Source organism: Mugil cephalus, chromosome 4 (genome assembly GCF_022458985.1).
Source record: "Mugil cephalus isolate CIBA_MC_2020 chromosome 4, CIBA_Mcephalus_1.1, whole genome shotgun sequence".
Taxonomy (NCBI): Eukaryota; Metazoa; Chordata; class Actinopteri; order Mugiliformes; family Mugilidae; genus Mugil; species Mugil cephalus.
The window spans coordinates 25,659,899-25,684,732 of record NC_061773.1 but is presented as its reverse complement, the minus strand read 5'-3'; the positions used below and the strand labels follow the sequence as shown (position 1 = coordinate 25,684,732).

Genomic DNA, 24,834 nt, shown 5'->3' with positions numbered 1-24,834 from the left:
TCACACCTTATACCTCACACCTTATACCTCACACCTCAGACCTCACACCTCAGACCTCGTACCTCATACATAGAGCTGAATAAAAAGGAACGGAAAGGAACGTGCTTTATTGTCATTACACAGTGTATAACGAGATTGGAGAGCTTTTCCTTTTCTGCGCAGACACAAAGTATAAACAAATATATTTTGTAGATGAAGACAGACAGACAGCAGCAAAAATATATTGCGCAAAAACAATAGGTTAAAACAGGTTTTCATTCTGTTTGTCCGGGGACAGATGTTCTGTGTATGTTTCATCCAGATGTATGAATTCATGTGTTTGGCTCTGTTCGCCTCAAGCAGGTTTGTTCCTGCACATGATCCAGGTTCTGCTCAAGGATTTTTCTCCGAAGGGAATTTTTAACCTGCTCTTCAGGTTTCAGGCTTTTATTCAGTTTGGATTATTATTATTATTATTGGTGTTGCATAAATAACACTTGAACTGAACTGAAAATAAAACGAGAACGTAAAATATTCAACGCTGGTGAGATGTGAGAATTCCCTCCGTAGTTTCACGTTCTCGTCTCATTTCCTCAGGTTTAACGTCAGTGAAAGTTGTCACCGTGGGTGAAAAGTGTGAGGACAACTGTCTGTGATTTCCTGTACTGATGTGCGAGGCTGCAGTTGGAAACATTATCAGCATGTTACTTTAATCAGCTTTAGATTGGCACGGAAGCCTGTAGTAACTGTATGCGTGTGGATGCAGCCTTTAAAACATACTGTACTGTGTGCGAAACGACCAAAAATACAGACTCCTGGTCTCAACATCATAGAATGAGTCTAGATCAGATAAAGAGTCTGAAACAGACTCAGCCCTCAGAATAACTGTGAGACAATCTACCTGTCAAGTGCACAAGTGCTGCTTTAAAGTCAATGTCTGCTCCGGTCAAATTTGCCTTTTTTGTTTAATTACACTTTCTATGAAGTTGTTGTAAAACTTTTGCACGAGCCTGTAGGCGTTAATCTGGTTTTATAGACATTCACATTAAGGATTCACATTTAATAGAATTTCAAAGCAGCTGGTTTCCCTCAGTGATTCCCTTAATAAATACAAAATTCGTGAATCCTGATCATTTTTATTCATAAATTCAGAAGTTAGTCTAATTAATCTTAAGGAAACACGTACAGTATTACACAAACTCAAACCAGCTTTATTCAAATGTCTTGGTTTAACAGAGATTTATTTCTACCACATTCCACCACACTGTCAGGCTCTTTGTCTCATAGACATTTCTGTCCTTGAACTCTGACTGGAGTCCAGTTTGCATGAAGCAGTGCTCCAGGCTTTCTGCTGGCTCTCTCCTCCTTCTGGGTAATTTCATTTTTCTGCTTGCAAATCATCCAGATCCTCCAGCAAAGATGCTCTGTGTCTTTGCTGATGTCGTCCTATAGGTGTAAAACAAACTCCATGCAGAAGACTGGCAAGTGTGTGTGTGTGTGTGTGTGTGTGTGGATCACGGCTCAAAGCTGAGTGAAAATGGGATTTTTAGAAAGATCGATCTTTTATTTATATACTTTATTTTAGCCTGTGAGAAAGTGTCTGGTAGAGTCATTATACAGAGACAGGAGGAAAAACAATCATCAAAAGGGCTAAAAATATATATTTGCTTATGTATATTTTAAAAATTAATTAAATATATGTGTGTGTATGTATAATAAATCTGTTTAAAGACACTATGTGAGTATATATGTTATAAATTATATAAATATAGTTCAATTCAATTAAATAAATAATATTTACTAATGTACTAAAAAAATGAAATATTGTACAATTTTTTTATTTAGGCTGAAGCCTGTAAAGTTGAAATAAAAAAAAAAAACTGGATCACAAAAAAAAAAAATTCAGAAAAAGAAAAAAATCCGAATATCACAACCACATGTGAAGAAGCTTTTTAAACTACGCCGCCCTCACAAAATTTAAAATACTAAATGATCACGTTATGATCGTGTTTGGGCTTAAATGTTAAATGTTCAGGCCAGAATCAGGCCTTCACCTTCAGAGCAGAGCATAGTTTGAGTTTCTTATAATATTCAAAATTCCTCCATCGGTTAAATGAGTTCCGTTCAGTTACTTTATTTTTGCTCAGTCTTGCAAGTTTTGCATTTGCATTTATTCACTTGCATTTATTTAACTGATCTGCCACGATGACGAACGTCACACATCTGAAATTACTAAAGACAAAAGTGGCGACAAATCCCAGACATTTGTGTTGTGGTCTTTGCAAACCTCCTTCAAACCTGTGCAGCAGAAACGTGTCCACAGAGAATCCCAGTCATTAATTACTATGAGAAAACATTTCTCATTCTTAAAGGAATCCAGAGAATAAGAAAAGAGCTGCAAACACAACCAAGTACAAATAACAGTAAAGCTCAGTGATGTGACATAAATATGTGCTGCCTTCCTCTAACACCGATCAGGGAGTTTTAACTAATTAACTTTCTGAGATGTTTGTCTCCCAGTTTGTCGTCAGAATGTGTCTCTTCAGAAAGAGAGAGAGAAGAAAATCCCAACAATGTGAGGAAAAGATTTGCCACATCCAGACAGCATTCGGGGCCCTTGTGCGCCTGCAGGCAAGAAGCAAGAGCCTCTTAAATCAATGCTGGAGTTAACCGCTGTTCCAGCTGAATAGAGGAGCCCGGGTTACGGCAATAGGATCAATGTTTATTGTGTGGATGAGCCAGCAATTGTGCCTGAATAAACTCAAATTACAGTATTTTTGCGCCATTTACATATGAGTGGCACGGAGACAACAGCCATTAATCCCTCCATGCTGAGATGCAGGTGTAAAACAAAACAGGGTAGGGACGTTTTTTAAGGTTATTAACAGGAAAACCAGTGTTGTGGGACGGCAACACGCCGGGGCTAAAGCGCCGCTCCGAGTCTGTGGGGACTGCAGGAAATTATCACCTCCTTCCACGTACAGTAACACACACCTCATCAGCGACGAGGAACACAATGGAAACTCACGTTTAGGAGACAAATTACCGTCCCAAGAACTAACAGTAATTAAATCATGACTATAATAAAGAGCCAGCTACATGTAGAATGTGTCTAACTATATATATATATACAATAAAATAATAGAGAAGATGCTACAACTGAAAAACAAGAAGCAAAAAGGTCATTAGGTCAGATTTTTTTTTTGCAGATGATTATCACCCACGACATTTAAATCATTTTTTATCCACATTACTTGCACCTTTTTCCTGCAGGAACGTCTCCCTGGGGTGTTAAAGGCCTCATTTAAAAGGAAAAAAGCATATGGGAAAAAAAAAAATTAATAATAATTTTTGTTGCTATTTTTAAAACAAAAAAATTAAATATAGTTGTTCCAATGTTTGTCTAAAATGTTCACATGAAAATATGAGACTAATTGGAAAAGGGAGTGAAGTGGCCACAGGCGATAAGATCCAAGAAAATAAAGTTTCAAATTCTGCTAATAAATACGTCACATGACTACAAATACACAGAGGTAGCGCTGAAATAATGGAAATTCTGTCAATGTTGCCCACCCCAGGACCTTCCCACTCCCACTCCCCCCCCTCCCACACACACACACACACACACACACACACACACACACACACACACACACACACACACACACACTCCCCTGTGTGCTGTATGAACTCTCCTCTCTCAGTTGTTGGGAGTCCCTCAGGTAAAATGGTCTGCAAACACATGAATTCAACACAGCCCTCCGGAGAATGGAAGAGAGGCTGCTGCTCATTGTAACTCCCACACAACACGGTGGATTCCAGCAAACTTCTTGTATGCCTCTTTAGAGGAGGAGGAAAAAAAAAAAAAGCCCCTCTTTTCACTTGTCCTTGTATACCTCTGGCCAAGCTAAGTCTTTTCTTTCCCCCTCCTCTCTCCCTCTTTAATCCGTCCCTCTATTTCAGGAAGAAGAAAAAAAACAACACAAAACCAGGTTCACGCAGTGCTTTAGTGGCTAAAAGTGAAAGAGCTTGTGTTTTTTTTTTTTTTTTTTCCTTCCCTGTGCTGAGCCGAGCCTTGAATTACGCTGGAAAATTGCTTCTTTTGAATAGAGGGAAGGAGGAACGACGTTTAATAGGATCCTAAGGGAGCCTGCGCTCTTAAACAGGTGGAAATTGGACGTCCTCGAATTTATACAAATAGTAAGTATGTAAGCCGGAGTGGAAAAGCAGCTAGGGATCCCATCTGTAAAGATTAACAGCTTTCTCTTTCCCCCCCTCCCCATCCAAAAAAAAAAAAAAAAAAAAAAAAATCCCAAACTGGACAAGGAAAAAGGATTACTGTGTTGTTAACCAAATTAAAGCGGGCGACCCAATCAGATCCTGCAGCGCGTGTTCCCGATGAAACCCGGTGATGATTAGGAGATGTTGGCCATTCTTCCGAGGGAAATGCTTTCATATCTATGTCACCGATGACATATGGAAGACGATCGCCCTTGCCAACCCCTATAAAGATTTTTCTCCCTGAGTGGGTGCGGGTTGTCGAGGGCGTCTCCGTGTCACTCAGTTAAGAGTTGGGGTGTCCGCTGATGTCAGGAGACGCTGATCCGCCGCTGAGGAGGAGCGAGAGCTGCCAACATGTGACAGGGAGCAGTCGACTGGTTTCTGCACTCCCGTCTGGCCATTAAAGAAGAAAACTCCGACGCAGGCTCAACTTTGCGCTCATGCGTTCTCCGGGAACTCCGCATACAACGTGTTTTTTCTTTTTTTTTTCCTCCGCTCCCCTCTTCTCCGTCTTCTTCCTAACGAGCTCTGTAATGTCCTGTTAATTTTGTGTGCACTAGTTAATGAGCATTAATCCATCACCCCTGGATGCTATTGTTGCTTGGGGGATGGCCATTTGAATGCAAATGCATGACACTGTGACAGCAAGGTGCTTATTAAACTGATGTGTCCTCCTGTCTTTTCTGCTGGGAGCTCAGTAGAGTGAAAAGACGCGGGGCAGCTGGAGAGGCGGCTCGGACTATACCGGGAGTTGCTCACCCCAAGTTCTGCGCGGCTGCAAACAAAAACAAAACGACAACAAAATGGCAAGTTCTGCCTCTTTGGAGACGGTGATGTCCTGTGCCAGGACCGGACCGTCCGCGCCTCCAAAAACCCTGGCCTTTTCCATAGACCGGATCATGTCCAAAAACTCCGAGCCGAAGGGGAGCGCGGAGGAGCGGTCGGAAGGGAAGAAGCTGCTGGGGCTCTGCTCCCCGATACCATGCATGATCCCGCTGCAGCCCTTCAGCTACGACCTCCAAACCAAGGCGCTGATGAACTACTCGGAGCTCTGGAGAGCCAGCTTCAGGGGGACTTTTTGCGGCTCTGCGGCCGCTCAGTGCCAAGGGAACTGCGGCATGTGCGGGAAAGTGGACCCGGGCTTGAAGCAGCCGCTGTTGACGTCGGGGAGCAGGGTGGTGAAACCGCAAGTCATCCACCAGACAGTCGCCGTGCCAAGTGGCGGCTCGCTCTACTATCTCAACTACCTGGACTCCGCGTACCAGCAGTCGGAGCTGTTAGCCGGACACTGGTTCTCCAGCCCGCAGGCCCAGGCCTCTCTGTCGGCGCACCACAGACTCTTACTTTTGGAGAACGCCAAGCTGGCCAAGGTTGGCGCGGACAAGCTGCCCACGCCCCAATATCCGCACAAGGAGCACCTACCGGGGCAGCTGGACCAGATAGTCAAAGAAAACCACGGCCTGAGCAGCGAGAAGAACGGCGTGAAGACGCACAGCAAACTCAGCGGCGGCGCCAGCGCCGACGGAAAACCCAAAAACTTCACCTGTGAAGTGTGTGGCAAGGTACGGTGCGATCCGAGAATACAGGATGTACACACTGTAATATTTATTCATGGGTGGGAAACTCTCAAAACAATAAACTAAAGGTGTTTGTTTTTATTATTTAGATTGTATTTATTTATTTTTTTTAAAGTGATCTAGCAAAGTGTTCCATTAAAACTAAACGGTATAATCACCAATTTAGACTAAGCACATAATTACTCATTAGCATTAAATTCCAGACCGTCTGTTTATTTTCCCCTAACACGTTATTATTTCTATTATTTCTGTGGCACTTTCACTCTAAAATCTCTGAAAGCGTTTGTTCAAATTATTCTAATTCTGTGCGCATTTCGTATGTTCCGCAGGTGTTTAACGCACATTACAATCTGACCAGACACATGCCGGTGCACACCGGGGCCCGGCCCTTCGTGTGCAAGGTGTGCGGGAAGGGATTCCGTCAGGCCAGCACGCTGTGCAGGCACAAGATTATCCACACACAGGTGAGACGGGACTCCACGCGTCTCTTCACTTTATTATTTTTTTTTAATGTGACTTTTGAAATATAACCCTCGAATTTTACCTGTTTGGTTTCTAATGTGCCGTTTCTATTTATCTGCCGCCGTCTAGGAAAAACCTCATAAATGCAACCAGTGTGGGAAAGCGTTCAACAGAAGCTCCACGCTCAACACTCACGTACGGATCCACGCCGGCTACAAACCTTTTGTCTGCGAGTTCTGCGGGAAAGGATTCCATCAAAAAGGTAAATGACCTCAAAGGATAATGCATATATTTAATTAAAATAATAATAATAATTAATAAAATGCATTCACCAAATTAGACTATTATAATATTCCCAAAATTGCGCAAATATTTAAGATGGCGAGCGCCAAGTTTACAAACCACAAAATAGTTACACGATAAAAACGACTTTTAAACGGAATAAAAATGATGAGATTATTTCATGCGCACGATGAACTTGTTTCCAAAACGAAAAGACACATTTATGGATTTTTTCTAGAAAAATCTGCACTTTTAACAGGCGACGAATCTTTGAGGAATTCCTGCACCTTGACCAGTTTTACACTTTAATGTCGCCGGATGCCTTTGCAGTGCTGCAGTTATGTGCAGCTATTTCACTCCATTTATTTAGACAGAAGAAAGTGTCCTTGGAGGGAAAAAAAAAAAAAAAAGCGCGTGTGATCTCCAGACGTTGGGATTTGCCTCGTGTTGAAACAAATATCAGCTGTGGTAGAAGCAGCAACATATGCCGCTGCTCTGGGTTGAGATCTGTGAGAGTAATGAAAGGGGAAATAATTGCATGAAGCGATCAGTGGAAATAGGACATGTCACTTTACACGGACTAATTCTCCCTTCAAGATGGCAGCATTTGCTCTGGGTCAGCTGTTAGACCCCGACCAAGTTGGGAATCGGGGGCCCTTCGCTGAGATGCCGCCGCGCTTGATTTTAACAAAGTTTGACAACTTCTTGACTCCAGCGCACAAAAACGTAATTAATGAAGTCTGCGCGGAGCAGAGGGACCGACGAGGCTCTAACTTCACGAGGGACTGGTGCCCTCGGCGGGGAGAGATGAGAAGGAAAGGAGGCCCCTGTCATCCCCGCTTTTAACGCGTCCCCATGAAACCGCAGCCCTCCAGCGCTTCCTGCTTAAAACTTTATTTAGTAAAAAAAAAAATAAGAAAAAACAACTCGTTCAGCTCAGTTTGTTTCTCAGACATCTCAAATAGAGTTAACAGTTTTTTGTTTGTTTTAACAAAACCACAAAACTGGCGATTAAATTACAGATTAAACATTTAGCCTCTGTAAAAAAAAAAAAACCTGTGATGCTGAGAAGTCTTCAATTACTAATACTGAAAAATAATAATAACAACCCAGGCATAATAAATAAATTCGTCCAGATGCTTTTAATGAGTCAAAGTAAAATGAGACTGGCTCCATGTCCTGATCTGTGTGTGTCTCTGCTTTCTAACATTTTTAATGTCGTGCGACTTTATTCCACCTGTTATTCTCCGGTTTTCTTGATCTTCGGCCGTTTTCTCGCAGGAAGGCTACGCGTTAATAGGTCGTTTTTATTTATTTATTTATTTATTTACTTGGAATTCACAGGAGGTAGCATCGGCTGATGTGGCGTTACTGACACTTTACCCCCAAAAAAACAGGTCACGGTAAAAATTGTGCTAAAATAAAAAGGATCAGAAAAAAAGGAAAAGATATGAAAAACAAAACGAACGAAAATAAATGAGTAGCTGCCTTTAACTTCACCACTAATTTTCTTTTAATCCTCTGGGTTCTGCTGGTCTGAAAAACGAAAATAACAACAATAAATAATAATATTAATAAATCAGACAATAATGAACTAGTTGAAGGCAGCTGGTGTTGCATTCAAAGACACGTCCCTCTGTTGATTCCTATCCTTCCTCCTCTCGGACTGTGCTCATTATTCCCTTCTTCGGCTTCCCAGGAAACTACAAGAACCATAAGCTGACGCACAGCGGGGAGAAGCAGTACAAGTGCTCCATCTGCAACAAGGCCTTCCACCAGATCTACAACTTGACGTTCCACATGCACACGCACAACGACAAGAAGCCCTTCACCTGCGCCACCTGCGGCAAAGGCTTCTGTCGAAACTTCGACCTGAAGAAACACATCAGGAAGCTGCACGACAGCGTCTTCTCCGCGGCGTCAGAGGCCTCCAGAGAGCCGCAGAGCTGAGCGCGTCCGGACTCTAAAGACACGGAGCGGTACGGAGCGGAACGGGACGCGCGATCTGTGGCCAAACTCCAGCTGTTTGGAGACAAGATCGGGGACATCCTGGAAGAAGAGCTGTGGTAAAAAAAAAACATTGCCCCAGCAGGAGGAAAAAAAAAAGAACAAAACCAGAACAACATCAACGTTATAGATTCTTTCTTCTTTTTTTTTTCTTTTTTTTTTTGGCTTTTGTTTCGTCTCCAGACTGCGTTTTCTTTTTTCAAGCGGAGACCTGACTCCACTGTAAATAATAGGTTATGGAAAATTAAAAGTTATTTAAGATGCCTGGACAGCGCATTGCCATGTTATGTATTACACGGGAAATCTGTTAATGTGAATAAATAAGTTATAACTTATGACGAGAAGTGAATGTTTGAGCTATGTTGTTTCGACTTTTTTTTTTTTTGAATGGATTTGAAAATAAAAATGAATAATTCGAAAGATATGACAAACGTTCTTTCCACGAGATTTAGAAACGCAAGTTAAGAGCAAATATAAGACAGATAACATATAATAGTGTGTTAGTATATCAGCATAGGTTCATTCATACAATATTGTGCTGGAAATCCACATATAGACTGAGCCTGGTTCCACTGTGTGCTCTGGAGCCACTTTGCCTCAACATTTATTGACAGACACGATCTTAAAAACGCAGCATTTACACTTGACTCCGGCGTAATGACGCAAATGATCAGAGATAACACGGGCCCTTGAAAGCGAATTACATTAATAAGCTAAACGGCCCCGGGGGGGCTCGACTGTAGGACTGAGTGTGTGTGTGTGTGTGTGTGAGGGGGAGAGAGAGAGAGAGGATGGGAGGTGAGGGTGAGGTGAGGGTGAGGAGGGGGTGAGGGGGGGTGGCGCGTCTCATTCGGAGCCGCTCATCAGAACAGGAGATAATGGAGCACTCAGGCCGCAGCTCCTCATCTGGGCCTCCGCGTTAATGGAGCACACGTTATTCTCCGCACGGCCTCTGGAACAATATTATTCCTGCACACATTCAGTCAAGAGCTGGATCCGTGCTCCCAAATGGCGCCGTTTCTATTAACAGACGATTAGCAATCGGTCGGGCCGCCCGGGCCGCCAGAAGCCTGCATGCAGGGCTAATATTGGTAGATGAATGCCCTGCTCACCTATTTCATAAGCCTGAGCAAGAAGGGAAATCTACACTACTGTTAACTTCAAGAGAAGAGTAAAGAGCTGGGGGGGCTGATGGTCTACAATAATGACTGGGGGAATCAAGCACCAAATAACAACAAGATTCAAAACGCAGTTATCACAGATTATAGAAACTAGAAGAACAATCTGGAGACGGACTAAAACGCTGTCACCTGATGGACGCGTCTCCTGCTCTGGGGCTCTGAGGTGGTTTATTATTTCAGAAATAAATACAAACTGAAATGCATTGGGGCGATTGTTTGCTTTTTCAAATCAGAGTAGCGGCAAATATAGAACAGAGAAACACGTTTTTCATGCGCCACTTAAATTCCAGCTGTTGCGGATCCGCTCCTTCTCTCCGCGCGTCTTTGACCGCGCCGAAAGCGAAATGTCGGCACTGACCGGGAAAACGTAAACAAATAAAAAGAAAGAAAAATGTTTGTGAAGCTAAACAACCAAATTCGCAGGAACAACACCGGAGACACTGATTCGCGTCCGTCCGCGCGCATTCCCACACACACCACCGCACGCGTCTGCACGCGGCGTGAAGGTCCTAACCCGAGGAACCATTCGAGAAATATTAATTTGAGGAGGGGGGCACTGGCTGGAAGACGCGTGTTTCGCCTTTGCACAAAGAAATATGTGTGACGAGAAAAAAAAAAAAAAGAAAACACACACACACACGAGTGGGGCCTTCAGGCTGCGGGATGTGAACAACAGAATCTGTGCAGTAAACATCCTACAGGCGCGCAAGTTGCCCTTTTCTCCGCACTTTTTTTTCTCTGCACCTTTCCAACATCTGAGCAACCGCGTCAACATCCACAAACACGTTAATTGAGGAGCGGTAGCTTTAATTAAGGCGCGCCCACGCTGGGGGGAGAGGGAGAAGGGGTGGGAGTGGGGGGGAGTAGAGCCGGGGAGGAACGGAGCAGGAGCAGGAGCGCGCGTTAATCAGCTGTCAACAACATGAGGACGGTCTTTCTTTGGGGCTACCTACGCCACTGGGGGATCGCCAGGAGATTCAGGCAATTTACGGGTCACAAAGGAGCTCGTTTGAGACAGGAAGAGAAGAATGGCGAGAGGCGGACTTTTTGTCTGGCGGAGTGAATTGCCAAGTAAATGGGAGATTAGTGGGGAAGCTTCGGCAGCGGCGCACAAGTGCCAGATCGAGGAGGCTGGAGAGAAAAGGACCAATTAAGTCTACCAAATGTTAACTTACATCAGTTTCCCCTCAGTTTAACCCACATGAAATTCCAATTAAAGAGTCCCAGTGGTAGCAGTTTTTCTTTAGAGCAAGGTGGAGGGGTGACGGTCTGTGTCACTCCTTCCAGCAGTGGAAGTTCCCACAATATCTGAACAAATAGTCTATAACTTGTACACTGGTCAAACACCCAAATGCAGTGAGTTAATGGATGCGTGGTGAAGGGAATAAACAGGAACTGTTTAGATAAAATTGTGTTGTTGCTTTGTTTTTTTCCATCCTAAATGCCAGGACGCCCTCCTCCATTTCATGGACAGAATAAGAAAAAAGACAAAAAATGACATGTGCAAATAAAAAAACACACATTTCTCTTTCTTTGTTAACCTTCACTTGCATGAAACTTTTAGAAATGAAGTGTCCAGCAGTGACTTGCAGTGGTTTGATCTTTTGAGATATTAATTTATCTCAAGAGGAGGTTTTGAGGACGTGTTGTTCAACATACACAATTAAAGAACAATAGTTAATAGCTAATAATAGCTATAATTTATTTCATTAGGATGTTTTTATGTTTTTATTCTTACTCCTTGTAGGAAAAGCAAAAAAAAAAAGCAGCGTTTTGTTCCCCAAACCTTTTACTTGTATTTTCCGAGCAGCAGGTCAAAGTTTATTACGGAGATAAAATTCTAGAAACCTGCCCCCCCTCCCCAATCCACCCCCCCTCCCAAATCCCCCCTCCCTCTCCCCCCTCCCTGGTCTCCATCGGGAAGTGCTCTAGGATCCATTGTGAAGTACGGAGGGATTAATGAGCGGTGGCTTTTTTTTTTCTTCTCTCTGCTTTAAAGGGGCAAACGGTTGAAAGGAGAGAGGATGGACGGGGCTTCAGATGAATGTAGAAAAGGTTTAAATATTATGGACAAACGTATTTCTCATGACACTGCTGCAGAAGAAGAAGAAGAAGAAAAAAATGATGTCACGGATTCTCACTATCCGTATGCAGAAACCCCCAGAAAAGTGTGTGTGTGTGTGTGTGTGGGGGCCGAGGGGAGAGGGGTCCGGGCTGTGATGCATGGCAATGAGCCATTCAAGGAGCGGCCCATCACACAAATTAAAACGAGGCCGGCGCTGCATTCTCTCACCGCTCATTTAGATTCTTTTACAGAGTAACCCCGAGCTTTTCTCCAGCAAAACCTCATCAGCGTTTTCGTAAAGAAGACGGCGGCCAGTTCTTGTCGCTGGGATGTGCCCGTCCGCCCGCCCGCCAAGGGCACGGAGGGCCCAGGGAAGGTGCTTTGTGTCTGGGAGGGGGGGAGCTGTGGGCTAATCACCCGGGGACCAGACTGACCTGCATCCATCTGTCCATACACACGTCTATCTGGTACCTTATCCCAGTTTTAGTTTTAGTTTTTATTACATTTAATCACCCTCCTTTTCACTGCTTTAATCACGTGTTTGTTCCTGGAATAATAGAATAATATTTTCTTTAATTCTTCCGACTCATTATAGAACATGTGTTAACCATGATTAATGGCCACAATTTTATTCTTTCTTCTTTTATTTTGGATTTTTTGCTTCTTCTTAAAGATTTTCATCATTATCAACAACAACAACCACCATCCACTGCAGACACCTTCCCATGACGCTCATACATTCAACTCATATATTGTTGTCCACATTATTTAAATTGGCTACACTGAATAATGCTGTTAAGTCTAACCATCTTCATCTTTTTCTCTTTACTTTAGTGCTTTTTAAAACAAGGAGTCACAGAGTTTTACGTAGAAAAACCAGAAAATTAAGAACAAGCATAAAATTGTATTTTTAAGGCCGACGTCTTTGATCTTTTTCAGAACAATGAACCCAAACTGATGGAGAAATTACGTAGTGACCCAGTAGTTTCAAGAAGCATTGCATCATCATCATCATTCACAATGCAAAACAATCAGTGGATCATGATTCTGTCTGCACACTGGTCTTACCGTACTCACATCACCGTGCTGAGGTTTGAGGAAATACGGACAAAACTTCATTACGTTCACTCACCATCCTCCAGGAAAGGTCAGCGACCTGGAACACACAAATCCACTTTTTACACAATCACAATTCACTGACATCGTATGTTACCAAACAGCAATCATCACGTATCAGGCAAAAAAAAAAACAGACAACTACCAGAAAACGTCCAAAAAATATGAAACAAGCTCAAAGTCCAAATATAGTTTAAGGAAAGGAACAAAAAGTCTGTTGTTTAATGGGGACAATAATGATTATTAATGATTACTGGTGATGATTTATTAACTGATACGGAAACTTGGTGGAAGCCTATAGGAATGTGTTCATGTTTACATACACATTGGTAATAAAATAATGATAATAATCTGAGGTCTCGTGAGGTTAAATGGTATTGAACTAGTTTACTAATCTGACGGTGGAAGGTCATGATGGTGAACTGCAAGACAATTTTCCCACGTACGAGAAGAAAAACAACACTAACACTTGTTGTGCAGAGTGAGCACTTTTTTTTTAAATGGACTAATTAAAATTGATCCTCTGCTACTGAAAACCAGTGAGTCTTCTCCTCTGTGACGTTCAGGTCTTTTTTTTTTTTTTAGTGGTGTTACAGGGAGGAGCAGTTAATTTGGGGATGTCCAGGTCCACAGCAGCTAATCCCTTTGACCCGACCCGGTCCTGCTGGGAACAGTCTTTTCCTCCTGCAGGTTAAAGTGTTAATGATGAACAGCTCGGTCATAGCTGTCCAACAAAATGAGCCCAGCAGACTGAATGAAACACACGGCGCACAGGAATAGATGAATATATCAAATATAAGTAGGAATTCTAGCTCAATTAAAGAAAACTTATTTTCAAACTTACACAAATTAGAAGTGTAACTAAAAAAAAGGGATTTTTACACCTATTTTAAATTTTATTTGAATACAAACACAAATATTGTTTTAAACCAAACCCAGTAACAGTGGCAAAGAGAAAGGTCCAGCTGACTCTAACAAAAACCTTCCCTACGCTCAGTGACCCAGTTCTTCAGGAGTAAGTCTGAAGGAGATGTTGGAAAACTCCCTTTAAACAGGAAGAAACCTTGAGCAGAACCTTCAGCTCATATGGAGGAACCATGTCCAGAAAAAGAGAGAGAAGAGAGACGACAGAGGGAACGAGATCAATTAACAATAATTATGGCGTTAAGGTTGTTTCTACATCATAAACCAATGACACTGAACATATATATACACATATATGCTACAACTACAATGTTTGTTGCTGTTCTTTTTTGGATTGTGTCTGGAAAGGAGGTAAACAGAAGAGACTGTGTAGAACTGTAACTGCAATGATGTGCGTGGCCAAGTAATACGTCATCATGTGTTCAAAAACACAACGTATCGACCAGTCGGTCACACATACGGACTGTGTGTGGCTCTGAAACTAAAATCAGTTTGACACCTCTGCTCTAATGTGATATAAAGAGGGTCACACCAGGAACATAATATTATAATCATCTATAAGTAACGACAACTCCAGAATAAATACATCTGTTTTAGTACAAAGAAGGACAAGTTAATAAGGAGGGAATTTGCATTTAATAAACATCAAATCATTAAAAAAATTAAATTTCTTTAGATTAAATGAGTGCAGTTAGGACACACTGATGTCTGATGTTTAGTCCTGTGTCTCAGTGTCGTGTTCTCTAATTAAACAGTGGAGAAATTAGGAATAACAAGTATTTCCATTGAAAAAAACATGTAATTTAGAGCAGGAGTCAACGAGTTTCAGGCCACGGATCCCAAACTGATGGAGAGACTAAGTAACTAACTAATATATTATTATTATAATTCTGCTTCAATATTAGGCTACTCAAATAATACATAGGTTCAAATTTCAAACATCTGCAACAGTATGGTGGCCCTGCCTTTACCATTAAACATAGCTAAATACAGTAGAGACAGTTAAACACCAAAACAGTTTGACCTCAGTAGTTGGTTGATGGGAGTTAGCTGCACTGTTATCTTCTCCTCTGCTAATACTGCATCTGGGAATTAACCTGGGGACTGAATAGAGACTCAGCCAATAGCGGGGAATCTGACAGAGTTGGCGTGTGTAATATGCGGCCTCGTGATTGGCTCAGCAGTGATGGGGGGCGGGGCCTGCTGTGCACAGGAGGCTTTGATTGACAGGTCTAGTGTGGTGCTCTGTGTGAAGGTGCACAGTATCTCTAAATGAATGAATGCTGACTGATAGATGACCTCATTCATCCCTTTACTAAAACATGTTGGATGTTAAAAAATACATGAAAAATGTCTAATCAACCAAAGATTTTGCGACCCCCCTGCAGAACCACAGACCCCTTGTTGAAGCCCTATAACTTAGAACTGTCACATAGCAATTTATATAGTGTAGTATGTTTATAAATTGTTTATAACATATACATGTGGGGCCAAAGTAAACCTTCCTTAATGTTGTTTAACACTGAGTGTGATATTAGACACAGCCCCAAACAGAATAACACTGCAGAAGGAGTGATAATAACCCAATGCTTTTACTTAAACCCATCTGAGTGGCGTGCGTGATGATAAACCCACCAGCGCATGATAGGGAGCTTCATTAAGAGCCGAACTCAACCCACCGTGGGGCCGTGCGTGGACCTGTCCCACGGCAGAATCGATGCCAACAAAAGGCACGAGCACACGGACGCAAAAAAACTCATGTGTGTCCTTTCAGCAGCCCACTTAATCCATCCGTCGATATGAATAGCACCGCACATTCTGACTTCACCAGCTGAGGGCGGAGAGGCTTCTGCGGCAGCACAATCAATACAGTGACTGCAGCGAATACAGTGGAATTCAGAGCCCCCCCCCACATCCACCCAAACACCCACCCACCGGGCTGGAGGTAGCTCGAGAGCAGGTGGGGAAGAATTCTCACATCAACTCCAGAAAGCCGGTTCTGTGTAAGTGCACAAAATAATGTGACAAAAGAAAGCGGCTTTGACTTTGTGGAGGGAGCTACAGGAGAGCGGAGAGGTGTGTAAATACAGCGACACGAGTGACGCGAGGCGCTGTTAAAGAGGAAACGTTGGTGTTGAGCCCACACGGTCGACAGGGCGCTGCGTTGTGCTACCTTAAGTCCAGTGTTTTTCTATTTACTGTAAGAAGATGGGACGACGGTCAAAGGCGAAGGAGCCGGGCGTCTTCAGCTGAGGTGACACTTACAGGTTCATAGAAGGTCAGAGAGGAAACGACCTGCAGCATCTGCTCCGGCCTGTGAAACCTCAACTGAGAACTGAGAGAGGGTGTGAAAGTGAATAAGTTGCTCTTCAACAACAGCAACAACAATAAACGTGCAGTTTAAACGGTTAATACGAATCTGTGAGGTGCAAAAACAAATGCAGCCTGACTCCCGTGTGCGGAATAACAGACGGCAAAAAGGCAGCACACCAAAATATTTTCCCTCCTTCCTCCTTTCCCTCCCCTCGCCTCGCCCCCCCCCCCCGCTACACCCTCATCATGTCGCTCAATGAAATGCAGCATGCAATTATCCACCGTCCATTATCCAATCAACCCGGAGCCAGCACTTAACCATTTGCACAACTTTGGGCTCGGCCAATTATCCGACGGGGCTCTCGACGAGGGTCTCAATGGCCAGAGCGGCGTTGCATAATCTCAGGGGCTCCAGATTTATGCCGTGCCACGAGGGACTGAGGAGGGCGAGAGGAGGGCGAGAGGAGGGCGAGAGGAGAGCCAAGCTGCTGTCTGCTGTTGTTGTTGGTGACTGTCAGGCTGAATCCAGGTCTGGTCACCCACAACGGCAGCGACTGGAGCCCCCGTGGCCTCGGCCATTAGAATACATAATGCAGAGCCAGTCATTTGGAAGGGCTCCAGATCGTGCTCTTCAAAAACCCTTTCAGATAATTTGCTACATTGCATCTTCATCACAACACCCCGCTACACCCCCCCCCCCCCCCCACCCCACCACCCATCCACCCGTCCCACACTCCCGCCCGCTCCCACAATTCTTTCACCCATGATTGGACATGCAGCGCAAAAATACCTCCTTGGCCACTTCTTCCTCAAATCCCCACCCTTGAGCTCACACCACTTACCCACCACCCTGTTCTTTCACCAAACCAGCACCTCGCTACCCGCCCCATGTCATCTCAGACTGGCCCAGTCACTCAGTCAGTCAGTCAGTCAGTCAGTCAGTCAGTCAGCCAGCGATGGCTGGTGGCTAGTTGATCCCCCCCGAGGCCCTGCAACACTGGGGCCCCAGCTGAGGAGCCAGGGCAGCTGCCAACCACCAGCCACTTCAAACTCGCGGCTGTCCGAATGATTGCATTTGTCAAGCCGCCACACTGAGTAAGTCCAGCGCAGATCTGATCACCGACAATTAGGGGTTAAAGCAGGGGAGGGCTACAAAGAGGAAGGGGTGGGGGGGGGGTGGGGGATCTGCTCTGCATCAGTTAAATGAAATATAGGAACTGTTTTTTGTTTATTTTTCATATATAAATTATATATTCTAGCAGCCTTAGACTTATAAACAATAAGTCTGTTAGTAGATCACATAGTGGATTGTAACTAGTCCATCGCCCATTATTTTTCAGGCGTGTAGGAAAACATATTGGAAGAAATAAAACGAATAATAAATAAAAAGAATTTATTTCAGCTACTCTGGGAATCTGCAGAAACGCTGGCTCCTGATGTAGACTGAAAGAACTCATTCATATTATTACATGAATGATAAAATTAAATAAAAAATATTTAGCCCCTGATTTTGCCGAATCAGTGAGACTTTCTGGGGGAAAAAAAAAAACTGGGCAACCACAGATATATGAGAGTGACAATTAATCTACTAAATACATGCAGAGGTCCATGTACACAGTAACTCCTCTATGTCCTAAACCTCCTTTCAGTTATTAAAAAAAACATTTCACAACATTAACAGCCGTGAGAGACAAGGCCGTTTTTAATCCATACACACTGATATAAACTGTTGTAGCACACTGTGTAAAAAAAAAAAAAAAAAAGTTTGGATGTTTCTTATGGAAATGTTTATTTTCTCTTAATATATGACGCTGGCTCCCTCTAGCGGTGTGAGGGCAACACTGCAGTGGCTCCCTGAAATGAAGGGATTAATTGATTCATTTTCTACCAGAGGCCGGGTACACACATCTGTCTCAGGGCTAACACAGAGAGACAAACAACCAGACAGACAAACAACCATTCGCACTCACACCCACGGCCAATTTAGAATCACCACTGACACAGACATGTCTTTGGAGGGTGGGAGGACTTCGGGGAACCGGTTGCGATAGCTTTACCAATGAAGTTGTTGCTCCTGAATTATGAGGCTTTTGAATGTGTAGCTCAGCCTTGAAAGACTGAACACGTTGTGTATCACCCAACGAGTCTGTCCGGACACCACCATGTACCTGGATGGATTCTGCATCAAAAGCACAGTACAGATTACTTCTTCTACCAGAAACGCTGCATTCAAGTCAAACAATCCCCAACTAAAGCTGCAGATCACATCCAAGGGGAAATAATGAAGCAGTGTTCTACTATTAAACTGGCATTTCTTCTACACGCGGGTCAGATTAAATTACAATCCCGTTTCTCCTGGGAATGTATCTGCACTTGAATGAGACTTAAAGTATTTGTACCCGCCTTAGAACTGTCTACATTTCAACATAAACATGCACACATATAGTAAAGTGTTAAGACAACGAGTGGAGAAACATCAACACTGATGTGGACATTTACATCATCTGAGGACCATGAATTTGTTTAAAACTAATTGGCTCTGATTGGTTGGAGGACTATGTAATTGGTTGCAGAGGTATTTTTGAAACAAACCTCATTATTAAGTCCAAATGGTGTGTTCAGGGGTTTTAAAGGAAGACTACATTAAAAAAACTAGTGAGGACCAAAGTAAAATTTCATTCACTGTATTATTAGAAGAGTCAGTGCAAACTGTAGCTACAGTTACTGGCGATGTTTTCACCACATGTTCTGTGCAAACAGTTTTCATCTGGCTCAGTCAAGCAGATTATGCACAAATACTTAAATACATGAGTAACTGCTGATACCGAGTACTAACATGAGGATTATACCCATGTACAGATACATGCATTATATTTATGCAGGATTTAAGATAAGATTTATTTGTCACATGCGCATTTTATTACCTGCAGCCAGAAGTAAAAAAAATAAATAAATAAAAAATGACATGACATCCATTTGTCGCCTATACGTTCATGCCTGAAATTGTTTATGCGGAAAAATAAAAGTGAAGCGTGAACATAAAGTGAACGTAAACACGCCTCCTAAATCAAGTCCACGACACAAACATGAAGCGCACTCTCGATTTCTCGACAACACAATTATAAACACAAGAAATACGACAGGGTTCCGCAAAATGCACGCTACATAACACTCGGATTGTCAACTTACATCTCGTCGTATCAACTTCTTCGGGAAAAATCGGCCAAGAAACGCCGCCATTTTTCTTCTTCAGCACTTTTCTGCAGCAGCTTTGGCGCCAGGTTCCTATTACTGCCCCCCGCAGGACCTGGCGTGGAATTACAGGAGAGCCACACATGATGAAGATGAATAAATAAAAGAATAGACAGACGAGCAGGTATAAAGAGAAATAAAATAATAAATGCAGTATTTCTTTACATTCCCACAAGCACTGTTTCATTTTAATTTCAATTTTACAAATATTACAGTGTCACTCTTAATTAATCCATGCTTCAAATTATTTATTCCTGTACCTGTATTATTATTCTTATGATTATTCATATTTATTACAGCCTTTTCGTCTGCTGCTCCGAGGCTGTGAAACGTCCTCTCCGACCACTGGAGGGCGCCACAGACTACAGATGTTTTTATACAAAACCTAAAAACCTACCTCATGTCTAAAAGCTTTTTGCTGAATGTATTTTACAGGCTCTTAACTATTTATTGACCTTGATCATTTTTAACTGCATTCATTTTTAATCGGTTGCTCTGTAGCACTTGGAGGTTGCTGAAAGTGCAATACAAATAAAGTTTATTCTTATTTATTATTAATCATCAGGTACACTACCAGTAAATATACCAGTATATACCAGTAATATATCTTCTTTATTGAAATGTATGGAGTTCAATGTTTCATTATACTCTGAAATGAAAGCATAGACCAAATAAACAACAAGATCATAGAATCAATATATAACCCCGGACTCATCACAGTAACCATCTTTGTCTGATTTAACGTGTGAACACAATAATGGAAAGAAAATATTTTTCAGAGTTCTTCCCAGTTGTGTGTCACTTGCTTCGCTTTCACTTTCAACAGAGGGTCACAAAATCTTTGGTTGATTAGACATTTTTTTGTGTATTTCTTTAATTTCCCCCACAAATCTAAATTTCATTCAACACACATTAACATGAATCCAAGGATAATGATGAATTCAAAATGATTATAATAATAAAGTATATTTATAAAGAGCACTAGAGTGAGTTTAATAATAAGAACACATATAGTAGGTAGAGGGTCTCTACTTAATCTCTCCATCAGTTTGGGGTAAAGCACTGTTCCAGAAGAAATTCGTCTCCATCCTGTCTCATTTTGCGGAGAGTGAGCCATCAACCACCAACAAACTTTCACGTTGCAGTGCTTGATGCTTCTCCATCGCCTGCTGGTTCTATTCAACCAGTCTGCACAGGAAAGTCACCATCTGCTCCAAAGTCATACCTGGCCGTGTGGAGGCAGTGGAGGCAACACTGACCAATAGCGCACAGATATAAGACGTCCTCAAACAGCTTCCTGTGGACCAACCTGCTCCGGACAGATGATTTGTAAATTTCTTTCATAATCTTTTGTATATTTTATATACACTTTGATTATTGTTTATACATACTTGAATATTTTAAAAATACTTTTATACATTCTACCTCACTTTTAATTTATTTTTTGACCTTTTTCTATGTAGTGATGCTGGTGGAAGCTGAATTTGATGCTGGTCTCGTCCGTTCAACACCTGACCCATACCTTGCAGATGATGTTTCCATATTTTTTTGTAAAAATAAATGACATTATTATTATTTATTTTCATTATCTCTGTGTGTGTTGGATCTAACGTGTCGCTAAAGGTTTGGTTGGTTCTAATTGCTGCAGACGTTTTCCTCTATAAACCAATGTTGTAAAATCTAACAAATAGACTCTCCCGCCTCTAGGAAACATTTCCCGAGGCTTAGTCACGCATTTGTTATTGAGAGAGAGGGTATTTTGAGATTCTAAATAGATCTGTAGTTTAAAATTCGGAATTACTATCAGGGAATACTGATAACGGATAAACTGTTCAAATCACTCCTGGTCTCCTTCAAGATCCACGGGGCCGTGACAGTGGAGCAAAATGAAAATGACTCCTCTGTCACGTACGGTTACACAGAACGAAAGAGGAAGAATGACACAGGACAAAGCTGAAAATACTGCGAGGGAATGTAGAAAGCCATAATTTAAAATACTTTAGTCAGAATAATATGACATCAACAACAAACTATAGTAAATACGTTTAGTTTTTTATTTCAAACTACACACATGTAAACACTCTATAAACACATCATCCACAAGTTATATTGTTAAAGTAAAGTTGCCCTGTTGTAGTTTCTCTAACAGATGCATGGAGACTTAAAAAGGCAGCTGATTTTTCAGGCAGCACGGATTTGTGCTCTGTAAATAACACCAGTCTGAACGCTGCTATCTATCTTCCTTCTCTATTGTCGCCCTTGACTATAGCGATCAATGCATCGGGTTATGGAATTACATAGCAGGCATGAAATATAATATATATATTATTCCTTCTTTGTAGCAAAGCTGCTCTTACAGTGTCAGACACCTTAGCCGCAGCCTGAATGTGTCTTCAGTGTGACTACACAACTACACAAACAGGTTTACAATGGGACGCCCTGCTAGTGAGCTCTTCCCTACTGTATCTGTGAAAAGGCCCTGACTCAAACCTTGTTGGTGTGAGGAATCAGCACTAACCACCGACTAGCAGCATTCATGCCATTATTTTAAAAAACAAAACAGAAATGAAATATCATATTAAAAGCAGCACTGTCTCCCGCCCTCCCCTAGAGGAGAAGCGGCCATAGAAGATGACAAAATAAAAGCCTTCATCGTCATCGTATGCCTGTATGAGGTGCAAACTTACATGAAAAACATGAACACGAAGAACAACATACATGGGAAGTTGAGGTGTAAACAGGAACATCTGTGGGCGTAACCCACACTGTAAATCCCAACTTGTTGTTTCAACTTAAATATTTGAGTGTCCGTGCTGCCTTGAAAGTTTATGTTAAGACAACAAAGACAACGAGTCAATTCAAATAACTGTTCATAGTTGATGTACAGTAACTTACAGTAACCACCTGATGCCTGTAGTTGAATTAATTAATTAATTAGTTGAACCTTTATAACATCACAATAACATTTTTGGTTGATTTAACTACAATAATAGTGAGTTTAACTTAGATTCCACTGATTTGTGCACTGTAAATAACACCAGTCTGAACGCTGCTATCTAAACCCTGATCACTTCCTTCTCTACTGCCAGTCACCGATACTCGTGACCCCATCGCACTAGATATCCAATTTAATTTAACAGCTAATACTGCTTAACATTTTTTTTTATTACAGAACAACTTTATAAACCTCAAAAAGTTAGATCCAACTCAAGCCTGTTTAATTAAAAAAATGAAAACAAAACAGAGTTGAGCCAAATGCTTGTTCCATTGGAACATGAATAATACTGGGAACATGAATAATAATGCATTGACGCATTGACCAGTGCATCAGAATAATGCATCCAACAATTAGACAGTAAGGCAAACAATGACATTACTAATACATCACATCCTCAGAGTGTCAGATATTGTAGCTGTTTACATCTCTGTCCAAACCATCACCGCTGACGTCTTGCAGAGTGAACTCCATGTTGCCTGTTTGAACGATTCCACCTCCTGCATTTTGATTTTAAGCCCAGTTTGTCGTCCACCTCCCTGAACCAGTGGGTGGGGGAGGCCCCTCCCTGTGGAGGAACTGAAAAATCCTCCAATTTACTGCAGGATTCTACGGGCAAAAACACGGCACTGATGCTGGCCAGTCTCTATACGCACAAAAAAAAAAATTAGTGGCTGAACAAATAAAATCAAGGCAACAATTTCCTTTAGTCTTTTTGAGTTCCGACAGATTCTCATGAAATTACTTTAAGGAAGGGAAGGGAGGCTAAATGGAAGCTTTAAAAGGCACAAAGTCCAGAGAGCATTCATATCCCAGACCCCTCACATATGTGGATGAGAGTCATACGGCTCATGTAAACTTTCCAAATGTTAACTGAGCAAATGAATTAACTGAACAAATGAAGCATCTTGGGCCTTGGAATATTTAGGATCCATTGTTTGGTACATGATTTGATTTTTACAATGAAAAACTATTCATTCAGTTATTATAGACAAAACTTCAATTGAATGCCCCAAATTAGTGTTTCATTTCAAAGTGAATAAATGTAGAAGGAGAAATTAAAAAGAAAAATCGTACATTTAGAAAAGTTTACGCTTGACTTGCAGAATGGAGACCGAGACCTTTTGAATTCTAACAACTTCTCATGAAACTACTTCAGTTGCTCCAGATAGATTCTTCACATTATTTAAAATAAATCTTTACACTCAAATACATTATTCATGCGCACACACAGTCACGCCCCGGTGTGTAGTCACGGCTGCCCTGGGGCAGACTGACAGAAACGTGACTGTGTTAGCGAATGAATAATATATCCAATGCAAAGCATATTTGAGTGTCTATGAGCACCTATTATTATGAATTCCACCTAATTTTAAAATGTAGGTCAATGTTCATAACTTTGATAATTAAGCACATAAGACCTAAAGATTACTTTTAAATAATGTTTTTGTTAGCAAATACTAATCAGGTCATAATTAAAAACACTGATGAATGTAGAAGAAAGGATAGTGCCCATAACTCGATATAGTCTGTTTGTTTAATATATCCAGCCACACGAGAATACAGTAGAGGAGAGTACAAATAGAAATGTGTGCTCTGTAATTAAATTAATTATTTTCCTCTGCACTTTAAAACCCAGTGGTGCTTGTTTGTTATCATAACTATTTATTTCCTTTGCTGTATCATCTCTAACTCTTACATAGACGCTCTCTATGCAACTTGTTTGCTTGCAGTCTCTATTTTACTACATTTTTTAGATGCATTGCTGCTCCATGATGATGTTAAAACAATGCAAGAGGACGTTTTGGTGGAGGCGTATTAGAGTATCAGGATAGATATATAAATGTAATCCCGGAATATTGTTTGAGATACATGAAACAACCTTTTATAAGTGGATAGGCTCCTCTTCCACGGACTCTGCCATGTTCCAACAACACGTTAACAGCACTTTGGAGAAGGCTGAACAATTCAGTCAATCACACAATTAAAAAAAACTATAAAGAAATACAGTGGTAACCTACCATGTTTAGTTACTGTATTTTCTTTGCAGACTGAAAAAAAAAACTTCCACAAAAGTTGCACAGTTTGCATTTGCTGCTTTGCATATTGAAACATTAATGTTGTGTGAACTTTTAGCAAGACTAAGATCTTCCTCTAACAATCCATCCAAACAATGGAGAAACTGTCACAGGATACTTGCCATTGTGAATGTGGTATTTTGTGTGGTTTTAGGTCACCTGCCGATCTGCTGTCTCTTAATTGTTGCTTTACGAGATACTGGAACAAGAGGCCCTCCGAACAATTACCATAGGATTTCACAAAGCGCTATTATCTTCACGCAAACCCGATCTGCCCTACCAGTCCTATAAGAGACCCCTCAACAGAGAAGAGAGTTAGTTC

General features: G+C 41.8%; 1 protein-coding gene across 1 annotated transcript; it reads left to right on the top strand.

Moving 5' to 3' along the window:
* The first annotated feature begins 4,319 nt into the window (after positions 1 to 4,319).
* Positions 4,320 to 8,999, top strand: fezf2 (FEZ family zinc finger 2). Its single transcript, XM_047583270.1, has 4 exons — positions 4,320 to 5,822; positions 6,167 to 6,301; positions 6,429 to 6,561; positions 8,281 to 8,999. The coding sequence occupies exons 1-4, from the start codon at positions 5,064 to 5,066 to the stop codon at positions 8,529 to 8,531; spliced, it is 1,278 nt and encodes a 425-aa protein (XP_047439226.1). The 5' UTR covers positions 4,320 to 5,063; the 3' UTR covers positions 8,532 to 8,999.
* The last annotated feature ends 15,835 nt before the right edge of the window (positions 9,000 to 24,834 follow it).